This window comes from Myripristis murdjan, chromosome 3 (assembly GCF_902150065.1).
Source record: "Myripristis murdjan chromosome 3, fMyrMur1.1, whole genome shotgun sequence".
Taxonomy (NCBI): domain Eukaryota; kingdom Metazoa; phylum Chordata; class Actinopteri; order Holocentriformes; family Holocentridae; genus Myripristis; species Myripristis murdjan.
Window position 1 is genome coordinate 38,528,683 of NC_043982.1, and position 17,169 is coordinate 38,545,851.

Sequence of the window (17,169 nt, forward strand, 5' to 3'; positions counted from 1 at the left end):
CCTTGGGTTTATTTATTAACTGAAACCACTTCACCATACTAACATACGCTTTCAAGGCATATGTGTTTTATCACTGCATCTCACACTTTTAGATCTTCCTTATCTACGAAAATGGCCAACTATGGCATTGCAGCACCTAGGTAACATTTACTTACAACTATAATTTACAAACAGCCCTGCACATACATGCACATTCACCTGATGTTGAGACACCACACATACTTGTCAGAGACCCCGACAGAGGTAGATTACGAAAAGATAGAGAATGAAGAGAGAAAAAATATCTAATGATAGCTCATGTTTATGCTGTCTGCATTATGTGTCTTGCAAATGAGCAGTCAGTCGATAGCATTTAGTCGTCTCTTCTGTTTATCTATCATCCTGTGTAAAAAGCTTGTTGTCAGCCCTGCGTCATGGTATGTATTTCATATAATTTATCATAGAATTTGTTTGAAAGGCCCTCCTATGGTGGACGTTTTCTGGACTTGTTGTCCTGTCATCGTTTTAAGTGGGTCCCTGCAGATCATCTTCCATCCAAAACACGCACGCACTGTTATTTAGGACACTGGGAAATAAGGCCTGATTTAGGCCAGTGTCCTGGACAGTTATTTCTGGGCCAACCAATGGAGAAAAAAAACCTGTTATATCTTTTTTATATAAAGTCTACAAGTGTAGAACATCACTTTAAATCCAACCCAATTTGACTCCGACTGAAATGCACAGTGTGGATTACGCCTGTAATGCTTTGACCGTTCCAGTCACCAAAAAAAAAAAAAAGTCCACTATGACTGTGCTCTGTCAAAATGGAAGGGGGATGGGGGTGGTGTGTGTACAGAAATTCAAAGATCAACTGTAACTGCTTTTACTCTTCTCATGGATATTTACAATAAACATCTCACCTGCACACCATTAAATCAAGCAAATTTCAAGGACATCTAATAGCAACATAGCACAGCGGTGGTGAAACATATTTCACGTAATCTCGCTGACAGTCCCCGGCCATTGGCCTCAGTCAGACCTCATTTCACGTTTTCAAATCTGAATGGAAGTCAGAGACATGTGTATGTGTGTGTGTGTGTGTGTGTGAGAGAGAGAGAGAGAGAGAGAGAGAGAGAGAGAGAGAGAGAGAGCTCAACAGAGTGAGTTGAATTGTGTGAATTTCATCCAACAGGGAGACAGAGAGAAGATCTAGCATATTCAGAGGGAGTGATAAGTTAGTGTGCATTTGCATATGTGTGTGTATGTGTGTGTGTGTGTAAATGAGAGGGAAAGAGATAGAGAGAAACAGAAACAGTGAATGATGCCCCGTCAATGTGAATCACCCCATGTGTGTCACCTAGTTTCTTTCGCCAGTACCTTCTCTTCATTTTTTTTTTTTTTTTTTTTTTTTTTTTTGCAAACAATGACTCGGAAAAACAAAGAGGGAAAAGATTAAAGATGCTATGCAAAGCACGCGGGTATAAACAATAAGTTGGAAGATAAGCAAAAGCATGGCTGGAGAGCAGGAGAAAGGAAGGCAGAGATGTGCAAACGGAGAGGTAGGTAAAGCTTCAGGTGTGATTTGTGAGGAGAACCCCGAGCGTTTCATCTGAATTCAGCCTGGCTCTCCGGAGAAGACATTGATCAGAATGAGATGTGAAGCGTGGCGAAGGAGAGGATGAGCAAGAGAGGGAGAGATATAAGAGAGGGAGCTGGTGGACAGGAAACAGGGAGAGGTGGAGGGACAGGGAGGGGGGGGGGCAGAAGATGAGAAACCGCTTATTATTAATGTTCTCAATTCTCCAGTAATGCCTCAGAAGTAGGAGAGAAAAAAAAATCTTTATTCCCCATGTCTCTTTATCTCTCTCTGTTCTACCTCAATAATGGAACTCATCCCTCAGTGTTTTCAATCCAGCTGGTTCTGCTTGAAACCTTTATTATTACACATTTATTACGCATTGGTTTTGCGCTTGTTAAAGATCATTGGTATGGCACGCAGACTCTCAGGTTCGCCTCGTCATTATATTAATGGGGTCCCAAAGGCAGTGGAGAAGTTTGCAGAGAGCCTTGGTGGATTTGAACAATAGTCCCAGGAACAATACTCCCCCCCGGGTCTTTTGTTGTCTGCTACACATTGAGAGTCCTCCTATCTGCACATTTCCACAATGAAATGTTAAGGAGAAAAGAGGGGGCATGGCACTTTCTGTTGAACCATTTAAGCCAAAGTGATTCAGAGACTCCATTACTGGCTAATGCACATTATATGGAAAAAAAAAAAAAAAAAAAGTATTGGGACACACCCATTAATCACTGAATTCAGGTGTTTCATTCAGTCCCACTGCCACAGATGTATAAAATCCAGCAGCTAGCCAAGCAGTCTGCCTTTACAAACATTTGTGAAAGAACGTCTGGTTCTAAAGAGCTCACTGAGTTCCAGCGTGCTGCTGTAATAATAATGTAATAGGAAGCCACCGCTGCAACAAGTCAGCTCGTGAAGTTTCTTCCCTCCTAGATATTCCACCATGAGCTGTAAGTGTATTATTGTAAAGTGGAAGCGTTTAGGAACCACAGCGACTCAGCCACCAGGGGGCAGCACCACGTAAAGTCACAGAGCGGGGTTGCCGTGCACTGACGTGAGTGTAGTTCGTAAAAGTGGCCAATGCTCTGCTGACTCAGTAACTACAAGAGCTCCAAACTTCCTCTGGCATCGACATCAGCACAAAAACTGTTTGCCAGGAGATTCATGGCCGAGCAGCCGCACACAAGCCTTTTATCACCAAGCACAACGCCAAGTGTCGGATGGAGCGGTGTAAAGCACGCCGCCGCCAGACTCTGGAGCGGTGGAAACATGTTCTGTGGAGCGACCAATCACACTTCTCTATCTGGCGGTCTGATGGATGAGTCTGGGTTTGGTGAATGCTGACTGCATTGTGCCGACTGTAAAGTTTCCTGGAGGAGGGGTCACGCTGTGGGCTGGTGTTTCTGGGCTCGGCCTCGGCCCCTCAGTTCCAGTGAAGGGAAATCTGAACGCTTCAGCTCCCCAAGACATTTTGGACAATCCCTTGCTTCCAGCTTTGTGGGAACAGTTTGGGGAAAGAAGGCCCTTTCCTGTCCCAGCATGACTGAGCCCCAGTGCACAAAGCAGCTCCATAAAGGCGTGGCCGGCTGAGTTTGGTGTGGAAGAACTTGAGCGGCCCGCACAGAGCCCTGACCTCAACCCCATCCAACACCTTTGGGATCAACTAGAACAGAGATTGCGAGCCAGGCCCTCTGGTCCAACATCAGTGTCTGACCTCACAAATGCTCCTCTGGTTGAATCGACAAAAATGCCCACAGACACACTCCAAAATCTTGTAGAAAGCCTTCTCAGGAGAGTGGAGGCTGTTGTAGCTGCAAAGGGGGAACCAAATCCATAATATTGTCTGTGAATTTAGAATGGGATATCATAAACGTTCCTGTAGGTGTGATGTGTAGGTGGCCCAACACTTTTGCCCATATCGTGTATTTGATTTGTACTTAAATGTAATATTCCTCCTGCATCTGCTGGATAGGGTTAGTTTAGATGAGGTCTTGAACCAAGTGTTTCATTTAAAAGTGAAATTGCCATTTTTTGGAAAATATCAGACATCCACTCTCAGAAAATGATCACTGACACTCAGAACTGAGTTTTAGTTGAGACTCAGTTCTGAGTTTGATTGAACCAATCCACAAGTGATGCTCATATGAGGAACATGTTGCTCTGGTCTGCAGCTCCATAGATTGCAGGAGTTTCATATTAATTATTCGTTTGTTCCTTAGATTTAGTTTCCAAAGAACAAATCCCACTCAGTTTCTTACTGTTACCAAGTAAGTTAGTGGAAGGTACTGCACGTGAACAAATCTGGAATTATTTTCAAAGGAATGATCTCATAGCAAAAAACAACACACACTCTCACCATAAATCTCATTCCACCACTGCAGCACTGGCTGATAGAGATTTATTGAGAGGAGTAATTTATTTGATGAGTATTTCTTACAGTTTGGACTCATCTTCATTAGATCATTTGAAATAGCTCTCCGTGAAATTATCCTGAAACTGCAACATTATGGCTGCAGTGACACGTCAATAAATCGGATAAGGACATATTTATCTGACAGGTACAGCATCTTTTTCCTGGCAAAAAAATGAGTAAGCATCTACCTGCAGTGGGCAACGTTGCGTGAATTTATTTATTTATTTTTATTTTACATGTCACTGCCTTTCTTTCCATGGAATCATTAAAATCTCATCTCTTTTTTTTGGTAGTTTTGAAACCACTTCATAGTTTCATAGAAACTGCATGTGACATCATCTGCCTTTTTTATGAGCGGACCAATCAGATTGGATTTGTCATAGTCTGTTGTTAATAATGTACCACCAACATGACTGGCTGTTTATCTTTATCATCATCATTAATATTATTATTGTTGTTGTGGTTCCATATCAGCCCAAGTAGCACTAATTGCAGCGCTTCTGTCAGACATTAACACAAAAAAGATGGGGGTGTTCATTTGTAAACATGGGCTAATAGATAGTCAAATATTTTATCAAACTACACCCTTGGGAGAGCTGTTGGACAGTTTTTTATTGACTTCATGTGAAAAACTGCAGTAGCAAAAAACAAGGTTGCAAGAACTGTGCAAGATGGAGGAGGTGGGCCTCCCAGCAGCAGCCAGGTACAATCCTCAGCCCATTCTCTTTCCCAGAGCATCAAATGCTGTAGCTTGGTCATGCCCTTCTGCATCTGGTACCATTACACAAGGCACCCATTAGAAACCAAAGGCACTGTTTGGTGTTAGTATGAGACGTGGGGGATGGGGACATAGTTTAAAGAGTGAGGAAGAGCACAGAACCTAACCACATGACACTGACATGTGATAAAAGTGAGAGAGCCAGATGTGTGTCATCCTGACACTGAGGGGGGTCAGTATCGGACATGAAAGAGGTGGGAATGAGAATGTGTTGCAGTGCTCCAGGGTGGCTAATAATTGAGAGAGAAATTGAAGTGAACTGTATATGAGTCCATTTTATCATACACATGTCTCACAACAGGCACAACAGGATGCCAGTGGCAAAATACAGGCAATCTGGCAAATTCGAGAAACCAGTTAACCCAAGATATGTTTTACTTAGGCACAGAAAGAAAACTGGCAAGAGTCTTGAATTTTAGGTGAATTAAGAAATGGAATAATTCATCAAAGCAAGCGGCAAGGAAGTCAAACAATTTTTAAGAACACAGTGAGAAAGAAATTGTAATAAACTCATCAGTGGGTTGGCTTAAGGGTGGAAGGTAGGGTATTATTCATAGAGGTAGGGTATTAATCACTATTAATTGGTGTGTATTGTGTTGTACTGCACTTAATAGTTGTGTTTTATTGTTTTCATGACTGAGAACTTTCAGTGATGTTTCCTTCCTTCTGGATTAAAAGACATCCTAAATCAATCTAGACAGGGTTAGACTGATATATTAGTTTATTGTCAGGTTGGTCGACATTAGCATTGTAAAGCAGATACCGGCAACAATGTCACATCAGACAGTTTTTTTGTTTTTGTTTTTGTTTTTTGCACTCTGTTCTAGGGAGCAGTGAATTCTTACATTTTCACCATCAAGTTAAAAAAAAGAGAGAGAGAGAGAGAGAAAGATCAAAAATGGATCAAAGCTATTTGTAGGTGAACATCTCCGCTTGCCACCCACTGCTATGCAGCCACCTGACACTTATTCCCAAGCCCCCCACCCATCCCTCTTTAGTTTCTGTGCCCCCATTTCCATCATCTCCTCCTCCCACTGTTTCCAGACATATCCCCCCACATGTGTGTGTCTCACTGGCTTTTAACCTGCAGTGATCCATTCTCCTGTGCCGGGAAACAGAACTTATAAACCTCAGCTCGCTCGCTCATCTCCACCTTGCCACTGCATCACCCTATACCACAGAGTAAATCCACCAGCAGCCGTTTCCCCTCTGTTTCCATGATAACGATCCATTCATGTCAGAGAGTGGCAGTAAACACGAGCTTTATACTTGAAAACAAGGTTCACCTCAGTATATAGGCCATGAAGTACATTTTAGGATCACAGCTGTTCAAATGCATGACAGGGCAAAAGAATTTCTTGTTTTTTTTTTTGTTTTTTTTCTGATTGACATTGCAATGTTCTGTTTTGTTGAACTGAGCATGTATTATGGCGAAGTTTATGTGTGTAAAAAGTGAAGAAGCGGATCAGGAGCAACCGAACACCAAAGGAAACTTCAGTCGCGTCGTCTTGATGGCTTCAAATGAGTTCAAATGAGGGAACACTGCCAAGCCATTGCTTTTAAATGTCAAACCATCGCAAGTTGTTCCCATGTGACCTGAATGCAGCATGACTTCCTGTCATATACCCACTGCACACGCACAATGCGTGTCTGCAATTCATTACTTTACACGCAGACACATGCTGAATAATAAAAACAGCAAAAACAATAATAATATTAATGCGATACATGTGTTTTTGTCTCTTAGCAGTTACTCGCTGTACCACCCTGATGATCCCCAGTGTGTATTTCCATGTGCAATCTCATAGTACTGGAGGCTCTGATCATCATCTGGTTCATAATGAACAATTAAAATCAGCTAATATGTTTTGAGCTGGAAAACAGCAATTGCAAAGATATCCAAATGATAACATGTTAACGTTACCTTGATCCTCCTTCCTCAGGTTATAAAAAAAGAATTAAATTAAATTAAATACATTTTTAAAAGTCCCAGCAAGTGTTGGAATGGAACAGTAAACATTCCACATGCAGGAGCTGGCCAAAATCAATATCAACCCCAATGAGTATGCTGAAGCTATGATATCAGTCTCTCGAGTCAGATGTATGGCTCCCCTTAATGCATAACGCTGTATTTTTGCATATCTGAAGCTCGAAGAGAAAATAAAAACAGATATCCAGTCATTCAGCCACATTTTTATGTGCTCACCCCCCTTTATTGATCCCCTGAAGGGAAAATATTTGAATTAATGGTCAATAAAGGTCTATCTAGGGTTAGGGGTAGGGTTCTATCTATCTGTCTGTCTGTCTGTTTGCTTTGTAGACAGACTTTGCATGTAAACAAGACATACTGGAAATCGTTTATAATCGTTCATGTCCAATTATGTCTTGTTTGACTGGTTTCATTGGTGTTACAACCATTCAATTATATGTTGGTAATAAATTAGCTATACACAGCTAACATTGCAGTGTCCTGGGCTGGTTTCGTCTCTTAGGGAAACACATTTTCATGAACACTGATTTGTCTGGTATTCAGATTTCAGCAGGCTGCAGTGCAGACTCTCTCTGGGGCATTTGAAGATTTTGGAGGAGAGAGGCTGGCTTGACAGACTACTATAATATTAGGAATGTATTTATTTATTTATTTATTTATTTTACATCAGAATTCTTAAAGCAGCTTTGGAAACTGTTTTGAAGTCAGGTCTGGACTTCACCAAGTTATGCACAGCAGTGAAAGACAGCTGTGGAGGTCATCTCGATTTTCATTTTCGCTTTCTATTTACATTGTTCTGTAACAATGATGCAGGCAAACAAACAAGCTCATAAAAATGCTGTGAAGTGCATGATGAAATAATAAAAGGAAAACCTTTCCCATGCATCTGTACCTGTTGTAATTGGCCTGGCCAGAGCCCCTTCAGTTAGAGTAACTGTAAATGTGGCTGTGTAAAAATATATCCTCTCCAAGTATGTTATTATGGTCCATTAGAGCTCTGCTGTTGTTGGAAAATAATATGCATAACACACGAGACAGAGAGATGGAGATACAGCATGGGTTTATGCATAGTTTTTACCCCCACTTGTCTTATGGGATGGCTGGTGATCAAAGACCTATAGAGCAAACGCTTTACAAATACATGTAGCATTAAGACTGTATTTATTAGTCTCTGTGTGTGTCTCTGTTTCTCTCTCGCGGTCATTTTAACTCACGTTGCTCTGCTGATATAAATCTTAGATGAACAAATTCACCAAGGATTCTGAAGTGCAAATGCAAATATACTTCATTGGAAAAACAGGATTTAGTCTGTTTTCATTAATTGGCTGTAATGTTGCCATTGTATTACTTCAAATCAACTGAAGTAACTGAAGACTATGGGAATTAAAGTAAATAGTAGTAATTGTAGCAGCTAGTCGTAATTAGATAAGAATTTGCTAATATTAATGTAGTGGCCGAATGACAAAGCCATTCCATAGCAAGTCATTTTAAATCAACATTTTAATAGAATTGACAATATATGAATCAAGGGTAGTGAGCCTTAGATACAGGGTGGATATGAGGAAGCCAGTGTTTTTGAAGCCCTTTTTTTTTTTTTTTTTTTTCATTTTATTTTTGGACCGATATTTACATGACTCACATATTAGAAGAAATTTAAGATTTTAATTTGCTGTGAGAAATTTGCATTGACGCGCTAAGAGTCTCTATGGTAACAGTGAATAACTTTAACTAGTTGATTTTTACAGGACAGCAGGATGTGACTCTGATTTCATTTGCCCAGCAACAGGAGTGAAGACGAGATTCTTAACTTTCCCTTTTACTTCACAACAAATCCTCATCCAAAAACATATGGACATTCTTTAAAAACTTTTACAGTGATGTACTTTATTGCGTTATTGCATTTCTAGTGCCGTTTTGTTGTTTGATGCTGTGTTGTTGTTATTGTGCTGCTAAGCTACTAGTGAATCCAGTTGCATCACTGAAAAATATTTTCGGCACAGCTACAGTGGTGTTTAATAGGGAGGCAATGTCAGCAATGTAAAACAGAAGTGTCAGCTGTCAGGTTTCAGTGTCAGCCCCAAAAAATAAAAGAGTGAGGGTTTCTTTGTTCTCTGTGAGATTTGCAGCAAAGTTAAACACACATACAGGGAGAAATCCAGCACAGAAGAGGGAGAGCTCATTTATTTTCTCCCATTAAGCTCCACTGTGGCTGTAATTACTCTCTATGTGCATCGTGTTTGGTCAGTTTACCAGCAGTAAAAAGTATTTACACCTTAAAACAACAAACAGCATGAACATAGAGGAAATCATCAATTACTGTTTCTGAACAGTGTTAAGGTTGGATGTTTCGTTTTCACCTGTCCACTCTACAAAACCAAAATAGTGTTTCACTTCCCCCAGAAAAGTAATCATCCCTCCCTCCCTCTTCCCCTTTTTTCTTCTTCCCCTGCCATTTGTTTCCCCCAGCCAAAATAATGGCAGTCTATTCTTGCAACATTGAGAGGGAGAGGACAGCTTGCAGTGGCCTCCCTCTTCTCTGCCCCTCTGGCTTGTAAATCTGATTTATTTGAAGGGGAGCTCCCTTTAGGCAAGAATTCCAGCATGTCTCCTCATCTTATGAAGGTTAAAAGGCATGCAGTACGCAGCAGATGCCTGCTTGCTTTGTCAAACTGACATCCACAAGGACGTGCGGGCACACTCTCTGGCCCTCTGTCCAGCCGGCTTTAACATTGCATGAGAACCACCGCTGCGGTCCGGCCCAGCTCTTACATAACATTAGCTCTCTCACAATAAAAGCATGTTAACAAATTATTAAGATGCCTGTAAGCTTTTATTGCAGCTCTAATTCCTCCACTTGCTGTTATTGTGTCTGGATTGTATCTAGATCTGATTTAGCTGGATTACATTTATATTACATTTAATTTCGCTGGATTTGATTAAAAATGCAAACTGCCTCACACATGCCCTCCCTCTGGGATATTTGACGTCTATAAAGGTGGTCGGTGCACAATTGAGGATCAATAGATAGACAGACATACAGATAGATGTGGTCATGGTTCCAGTGTTTATCAGTTTAGCAGAGTTACTGCATTTTGTACGAAAGTCTGTTTTTGTAAATGTTCTCGGTTGCTGCAGCGTCTCCCTGAGAGCAGTTTTATAAATTCTTTAAAGAGGGGATGAACAGAGTCAGACACACTTTGTACGGCTTTTTGTTTCACCTGCATTTTATATTTACATCCCAGTTTTCTCTGCTGCTTCCCAATAATTTTACCGGCCACACATATTAAATAAAACACTTTGAACAAGACTTCTGTAAACAGTCTCTAAAATTTCCTTGCTCATATCGTATGAATCCAGTTTTCTGTAAAAAAAAAAAAAAAAAAAAATACTGATTGATTTAAAGATGTATTCTGTGTTGGCTGTAAAGCATAAAGTTCCTAAATTTTTAATCTCCTCTGCTGCTTTAACAGGCGGATCATGGATCAGAACAGGTGGAAAATAATGGCTGGCATTGTTGTGACTCATAATAACCAGCTCCTCAGTCTTACTTTTGTTAATAAAGAGAGCCGCTGTCTTCACACCTCTCAGTAAACTCACCAATATGGTAGAAATATGTCGACTGAGTAACTCTTTCCCCCGTCTGCATAAAACCAACTAACACCGTGTCATCAGCATATTTATACAATTTGCCGGTTGACTTTATAATTTGCATTAGCGTTAGTGTTTCGACTCAGCTGACTCAAATAAACATACAATCAACCAGCGAGCCAGGTCAACAACGAGAACAATCAGGTTTTGTGTTGTATTCTGGTTGTTTTTTTGGTTTTTGTTTTTTTTTCAGGCGAATCTGTCCTCATTGACAGCCAACGACGAAACATCAAATTTCATTTTTATTCCACAGCTTTTGAGTCGAGTCTTAATGGTTCTCACTTTGATCAGATAATGCCTGATCTCACTCATTGCGAATCAATTCACCAGGATACTAATAATCCATTTTTTTCTCAACTACTTGAGCTGTCTGACACCTGTTGGCTTTAGTTTCAGTGCTGTAGCTGCTTGGTGGATCATGTGTTTGTGATGTGTCTCAGCTCCAGAGGTAGTTTGGCTGATCGGCTTTTCAGCGCATCATGGTTTTATTTACAACCTGGATTTGAAGCACTTCTATAACTGTTATAAAATAAATAAAATAAAAAAAAAACACCCAGTATTTTGCAACAAGACAGTATTACATAGTAAACACAAAACTTAGATGTGCACAGACACACACACCCATGCTCATGTATGCTCAAATGAAATTCGCATGTAAGACCGTGGATGCACAGTCGCTCCAGAAATTCAAACAGGTTGCATTTGGGGTTTAGACCAAGGTAAACAAAACAAACTGTCATATAGCACACACTGACAGAGATACAGAGCAGGTGGAATTGGGTCTATAGACCAAACAAACAGCAGGCCCCATATCCTCCCGCACAACCAAACTCCCATTCACCCCGAGCAAGACTATGTTTATTCCTTCTAAACAGCTAAACAGCACTATAGCCAAGGGAAAACGAAGCAAATAAGCATTTGTGTGCAATTTGAAAACCAACAAGGGGACTAATTTATGACAGGCAAACAAGGTAATAGAGCTTATATGAAGGAGAGGAAATAATAATAATCATAATTGAAGTAATTCTCTCCTCTTGGCAAACTTGCCGACCACTGGGACATTGCAGTGGCAATGCAGAATGAATTAAACAGAAGAGATGTGAACTGCATGGTTACTGAGCGCAATCCAATCACACCAACTGAGCTCCAATCAACTCATACGATTTAGCAAGAAGTGACCCTTTTCTTTTTTAAAACACATTGCATACCGTGTGTGTATGTGTGTTCGTGTGTGTGTGTGCGGGTGGGTGGGTGGGTGGGTGTGTGCATCCACATCCTGCATGCATATTGTGTGCGTGCATGTGTGCATAAACTCCATGACAGTTTACTGGACCAGGGTCACTCTAGCCAGGCAAACGCAGCTTTCTATTACATGCACACACACACACATACACTTACACACATACTCAATTTCCATTTCATTTTCCTATTCAGTGCTTTGTCAAACTACTCAACCTAGAGATCCACAATTCCCTTTCTGCTTCAGTGCAGTTTAGCCCACTTTATCAGGAAATAGTGCAGAAAAGCTGCTTGGTTTGTTAGACCTGATCTGCCTACTGTACTGTAACACACTGTACGCTCAAATCAGCTCCTGTGTGTGTGTCTGTCTGTTTATCACTATCTATGTGTTTACCGGCGTATCTGTATGTATTTACATGTATGGCTGGACAATGTACAAGTCTGTGGCAGTTTGCATATAATCCATATAAATTGGAGGTGTGATAAATACTAATGCCAGATGATAAAATAGAGTGTCTGGCTATGAGGCTGTATGCTGGCAGTGTGTGTCTTCTGCAGCTATGTGCAACATGACTGAGAGGAAATCAGGATGACGTGAACTACACTGGGGGAAAAAAAATCAATTTAAACAACATTTTAAGACCAAACATGAGACTAAATGACTTGTAAACATGCAGATTTGCTTTAGAAAGCCAGAGTTTCCTTGCAGTATTTGACTTAAAAGCTTTATTTTGCACTGGTGAAGTTAGTTATGTATGGATAATACACAGTGTACATGCAGAACCCAGTTGGGTTGTATATCCAGTGTACCTGAAAAGTTGCACTGTTGCATTGGACAAAGTGTTGATCTACACAAGTACATCACAAACAGTTTGAAGTTGCAGCTGGATTGGGGTCAGTCAGTTTACTCTCATCTGCTCATTTTCAACCAGTGTGCCATGGCAAATAAGCTTATGATCACTCATATTTTCCACATGTTGGGTCCTGTCTGCCAGCTGTTTGTACTTGCTATCCCTCCTCCCCTGACCATGTTAGGCCTGCTGTTACGTTTCCTAGCAAGCGATCGGTGTGTCCTGGGATTTTTCATTTTAATTTTCCTCCAAAGTGATTGTGCTGCGCCATAAATGTTTGCAAGCGCTGCTGCAGTCTGGCTGAGGTGTTAACGGGATGTTGAGTTTGGTGGAAAAGGAAAAATGTTTCTCTTCCCTTGCTAACATGCAGATTGATGCATGCATAACTTTCGCTTGTAGCATTTACATCCTTTAAAATTGGCAGTAAACACCTCGTTTCACTTGTCGCCCATCCAGTCTGCCTGTGTGACAATCCATTTTTCACAAGTATATTACCATCCATGCTAACTAGCGGCTGTCTGATTTGTGTTAGTTATAATTAATATGTTTGTATGAGGAGGAAATAGATTGTCTTATATTATATCAAAACATATTTAAAAATGTGTTTGTATGTGTTTTTTTTTTTTTTTTCTCTAGTGAATAAATGTCATCCATATTAGATCTCATATTGATCTATTTAGTTCCTAATATGACTGCTTCAGTGTGTCCTCACTTGTTTGTGTGTGCAAACTCTGCCATTTATCCTACTTTTCTCTCTCCCTGCTGCAGCTGCAGTCGTTCCTGCAGGTCAACGTGTCGCAGGTCCGGGTGGACGAGTGTCCCGGCTCGGACTGCGCCGGCACCGGTGGCTGCACCAACGTACTGAATGTGCGCGACATGCCCACTGTGGTGGATTGTGGGACGATGAGTCTGGTGTCGGTGACGGTGGAGTCCACAGCGGTGTGCTCCTGCCCGGGCCGAGAGCACTCCCATCAGCCCTGCGCGGCCTATCCCAGAAACCCCTGCTTCAACGGCGGAGTGTGTGTGGACACTCAGAACGGCTATAGGTGAGTGTTGAAAAAAAAAAAATTCAAATGCCAGAGCCAGAGGGGCGGAGATGGGTAGGAACACATTAATTATTACAGTTTTCCAGTAACGACTGGTTTAACAAATTAATTCTCCAATTTCTATCTTATTAGTACAGATGTCAGTCAAAGAAAAAAATCATTACTTTTGTTTTCACTGCTCTTTTTGTACATCAGAGGAGGTTCAAAAAAGATGGACTGTCAGTTCTTTTCCTCTCAGTTGATACAAGAATGCCCTGCAGGTAGCAGAACTTTTATGAATTCACCTGGATGAAAATATAGTGAGGTTTGAGTGCCTAGGCTGGAAATATTACCACCACTCTGATTTTATCAAACAGAAAAAGACAAGAACATTTGATGTCGATGTTATTTAGTTTTCCCGATCATTCACAGGAGAGAAAACTGAGTTTTGAAAACAACAGTGGATCCAGCAATTTCACAAGATGTAATGGAAAAGTACAAGTTGTATTTTAAATTACTGCTCCCTGGGAATAATAACTAAAGTAATTCACATTCACTTTGAAATATGTAATTAGTAATGAGCAATATATTGCTTTTCTGTGTAACAAGCCCAGCACTGCATAAGTGTAAACAGCCTGGAAGACAGAAGACGCCAAAGCTATTCCTGTGATAATAATGCCAGCGCTCAACAACAACATTTTTGGCTTAAATAAGAAATAATAACAAATTAAGAAGTAAATTCAGCCTGACAGGCCCGAGCAAGTGCAGTTTGGATGGGTATAGGTGTCAGGCTGGTCTCAAAAACTCAATAATTAAATGAATGCAAATGTATAAATAAATTAATACAGTGATGCAATGTTCTGAAACTGTTTACGCAGACATGCTGGAGTATTGCTGCACATGTTATTATTGAAATTATATCTCTGGTTCGCTTTCACTGAAGGGTGATCTTGACAGATTGAGGTACATGCACGCACATACACACACTCACTCACTGACACACACACACCTGCATCTACACACAAATAAAACAGATCAAATGGATGTTTTCCCACTTTAGAGCGGATATAGGAATCGAACTCCCCCCCTTCATGCGAGTCTTTAACAGAAGATTTGACACTCGTTTCATCCCTCCCATTCGAAATGTGTCTTTTTTTTTTTTTTTTATTGACGTTCATTTTTACAACCAGCCATCACTGACAAACCGAGGGCTTTTATTTCTAACTGGATCACAAAAATGGTGCTGCGGTTTGGGAGGCCAGCGGTCCTCAACCACAGTGAGTGGGGACACAGGGAGTAATGGTAATTTGCTAAAGAGGTGGGCCAATGATGGAGTTATCACTGAGTGCAAGGAGTAATTTTGGACATGATTGGGACACAGGAAGGGCTCTCCGCGTATGCACCTGCGTTAATGTTTCTGTTTTCGCAGATCGGGGTCGACGCTGTGTGGCGACCTCATTTAGCATTACAGGCTATTCTGTTTCATCTCTAATTGGAGGGCCTCTCTCTCTCTCTCCTTTCTCTCTCCATGTCGAAGTTCTTTGATGTTGACGTTGACCGTCGCGGCTACATTTTGAGAGAATTGCTTTAACCTTTGTGTTTCTTCTCGTGCTTGTGAGGGCTGATGGCTGTTTGAGCCGCCCTGTTAGACTCGCCATGGAAGCCTCATTATAAAGGTATGAAAGCCAACGAGCCCTCTGGGTCTCTCCTCCGAAAAAACTCTTATAATGAGTGTCTTTTTGTCTGTTTGCACTTTCATCTTTAACTGCTCTCCCCTGGCCGCGCATCAGGTGTAAGCAGTAATTTTAGTGGTAAATAAAAAGGTTGGTTAAATTATGACGTCTAGTCTGTTGTTATTGTAGGGGAAATACACAGCAATTTGAACAAAAATCAGATATACTGTATTTTTATTAAAGTATTACTTTTGTTGGCATTTAAACCCCGTTCTTTAAAATAACCAACAAAATCACTGCGAGTAATAGTGAAAAAACTTAGTCTAATCATCATAAGGCAAATAGGCAGCAATATGAACACAAAATCAGTTATACTGTCTTTTTTTATGGAAGCATCTTCATTTTTATTCATTATTATTTTCATTATCATTCTTGTCAGTAATCAAACAAACTGCATTAGACAAATGGGGCAATTTGAAAAAAATAAATCAGGTATAGTTTCAGAACAGGATTATTTTATTGATTTATTCACCCTATTGGTGTCAGATATCAATCAGTATAATTAGTGTTACCGATGGGAAAAAAAAAATGTATCAGTTAAAGTACAACCTCTTCTCTGTGATTATGTTTAGTTTTTATTTCTTTGTGTTACGACTGGAAGCTCGGCAGGTAATTTCCAGTCGGCTCTGCAAACAGCAGCCGCAGTACCTGACCATCTGTGTGTTCGATAGACAGACAGAAAAAAAAAAAAATATATATATATATATACTGTAAAGCACGAAGAATGTTTGAGTTATGGAAGGTCAAGAACAGGTGCTGAAAATAATAACAATAAGTAAACAAGACAGTGAAGGACAAGAAATTACTGACGTTTTCTCCGTCAGGGTCTTGACCTCAGCTGGTGTTGATCACTCACCGTAAGGTTGAAACATTTTCCAAAAAAAGATAAACTGTATGAGCGTAAAATATGAAGACTGCTCTGCTTCGGACTAAACTGTGATGAAACAGCAGACAGCAGAGCACGCCATGAAGATTTTTTATGCCCAAAGACGAACGGAAATCATAGATACTGATGTAGCTCAGAATTAAATTCCACATCAATGAGTGTCAGATTACGTGAATGGTGTTTGAAATTTGGGCAGCAGTGCCGAGAGCAGGCCTTTGGTGCGCTACTACAGCTTGTGTGAGCGATGAGAGCAGACGTAACAGAGCCAGAGAAAACTCAAGGAACTCATGTTGCCATTTGAAGAGGGCACACAATAGGCAAGCCTCAGCTGCCAGCAGGCCGGCATCAGAGGCTTCAGCTGCTTCAGCCTCCGACGGTTTCTCTCTGTGCATCAGGATTAATATACCTTGTGAAATATAATCGTCTCCAGGCTCCTTCCTTGTGCCTCTGCTGGTCTACTACCCGGATTAGACAAAATGTAACAGGACGTTTAACTGTAAAGAAAATGCAGTATAGGAGGGCTTGATAGAAGTATTACTTTGTGAATATTGCAGGTCGCTCCTCTGTGGCTGCAGTGTTTTGTCTCCCTCGTGCAGCGCAAAGCAGAGAGGTGAGACGGAAATGATCAACCAAAGACGACCAGAAAATGAACATCAATCCCTGTGTTTGATGCATTTGCACCTGAGCTCGTATGGCGGCCAGCCCCAATCCAAAATTTAAAGGAGCAATGAGCGATTTCACAGCAAAAATCACCTGAGGCTCAGCGCTTCCCTCACCTTTTCTGCGGGCCAGTCAGCTGCAGGTGTTGTGGTCAGAGATACTGCAACACCAGAAACTTTTTGCTGCTCTGTAACAGCAATCAAGTTGTTGTCATTGTAAACACGAAGCTCCTCTTCTTCTATGGTTTTCTACTTTTCTTCTTCATTTTGTTTGCACGTAAAGACTGAAAGGCATTCCCCTGAGCAACCTGGAAGTATACTTTTCAAGCAGCTTGTGATTACTTAATAAGTAAATTATTTCAGGTGCCCAGTGACTGGAGGGACTTTTA

The 17,169-nt window shown here is 40.9% G+C and overlaps 1 protein-coding gene across 1 annotated transcript in view; it reads left to right on the top strand.

Annotated features, from left to right (window-relative positions):
- The window catches only part of LOC115376252 (neural-cadherin), a 376,719-nt gene that overhangs the window by 256,599 nt on the left and 102,951 nt on the right, over positions 1–17,169 (top strand). The window contains exon 26 of the mRNA XM_030075748.1: positions 13,246–13,523. Within this exon, the coding sequence (XP_029931608.1) occupies positions 13,246–13,523 (278 nt within the window). The remainder of the gene's footprint in view (positions 1–13,245; positions 13,524–17,169) is intronic.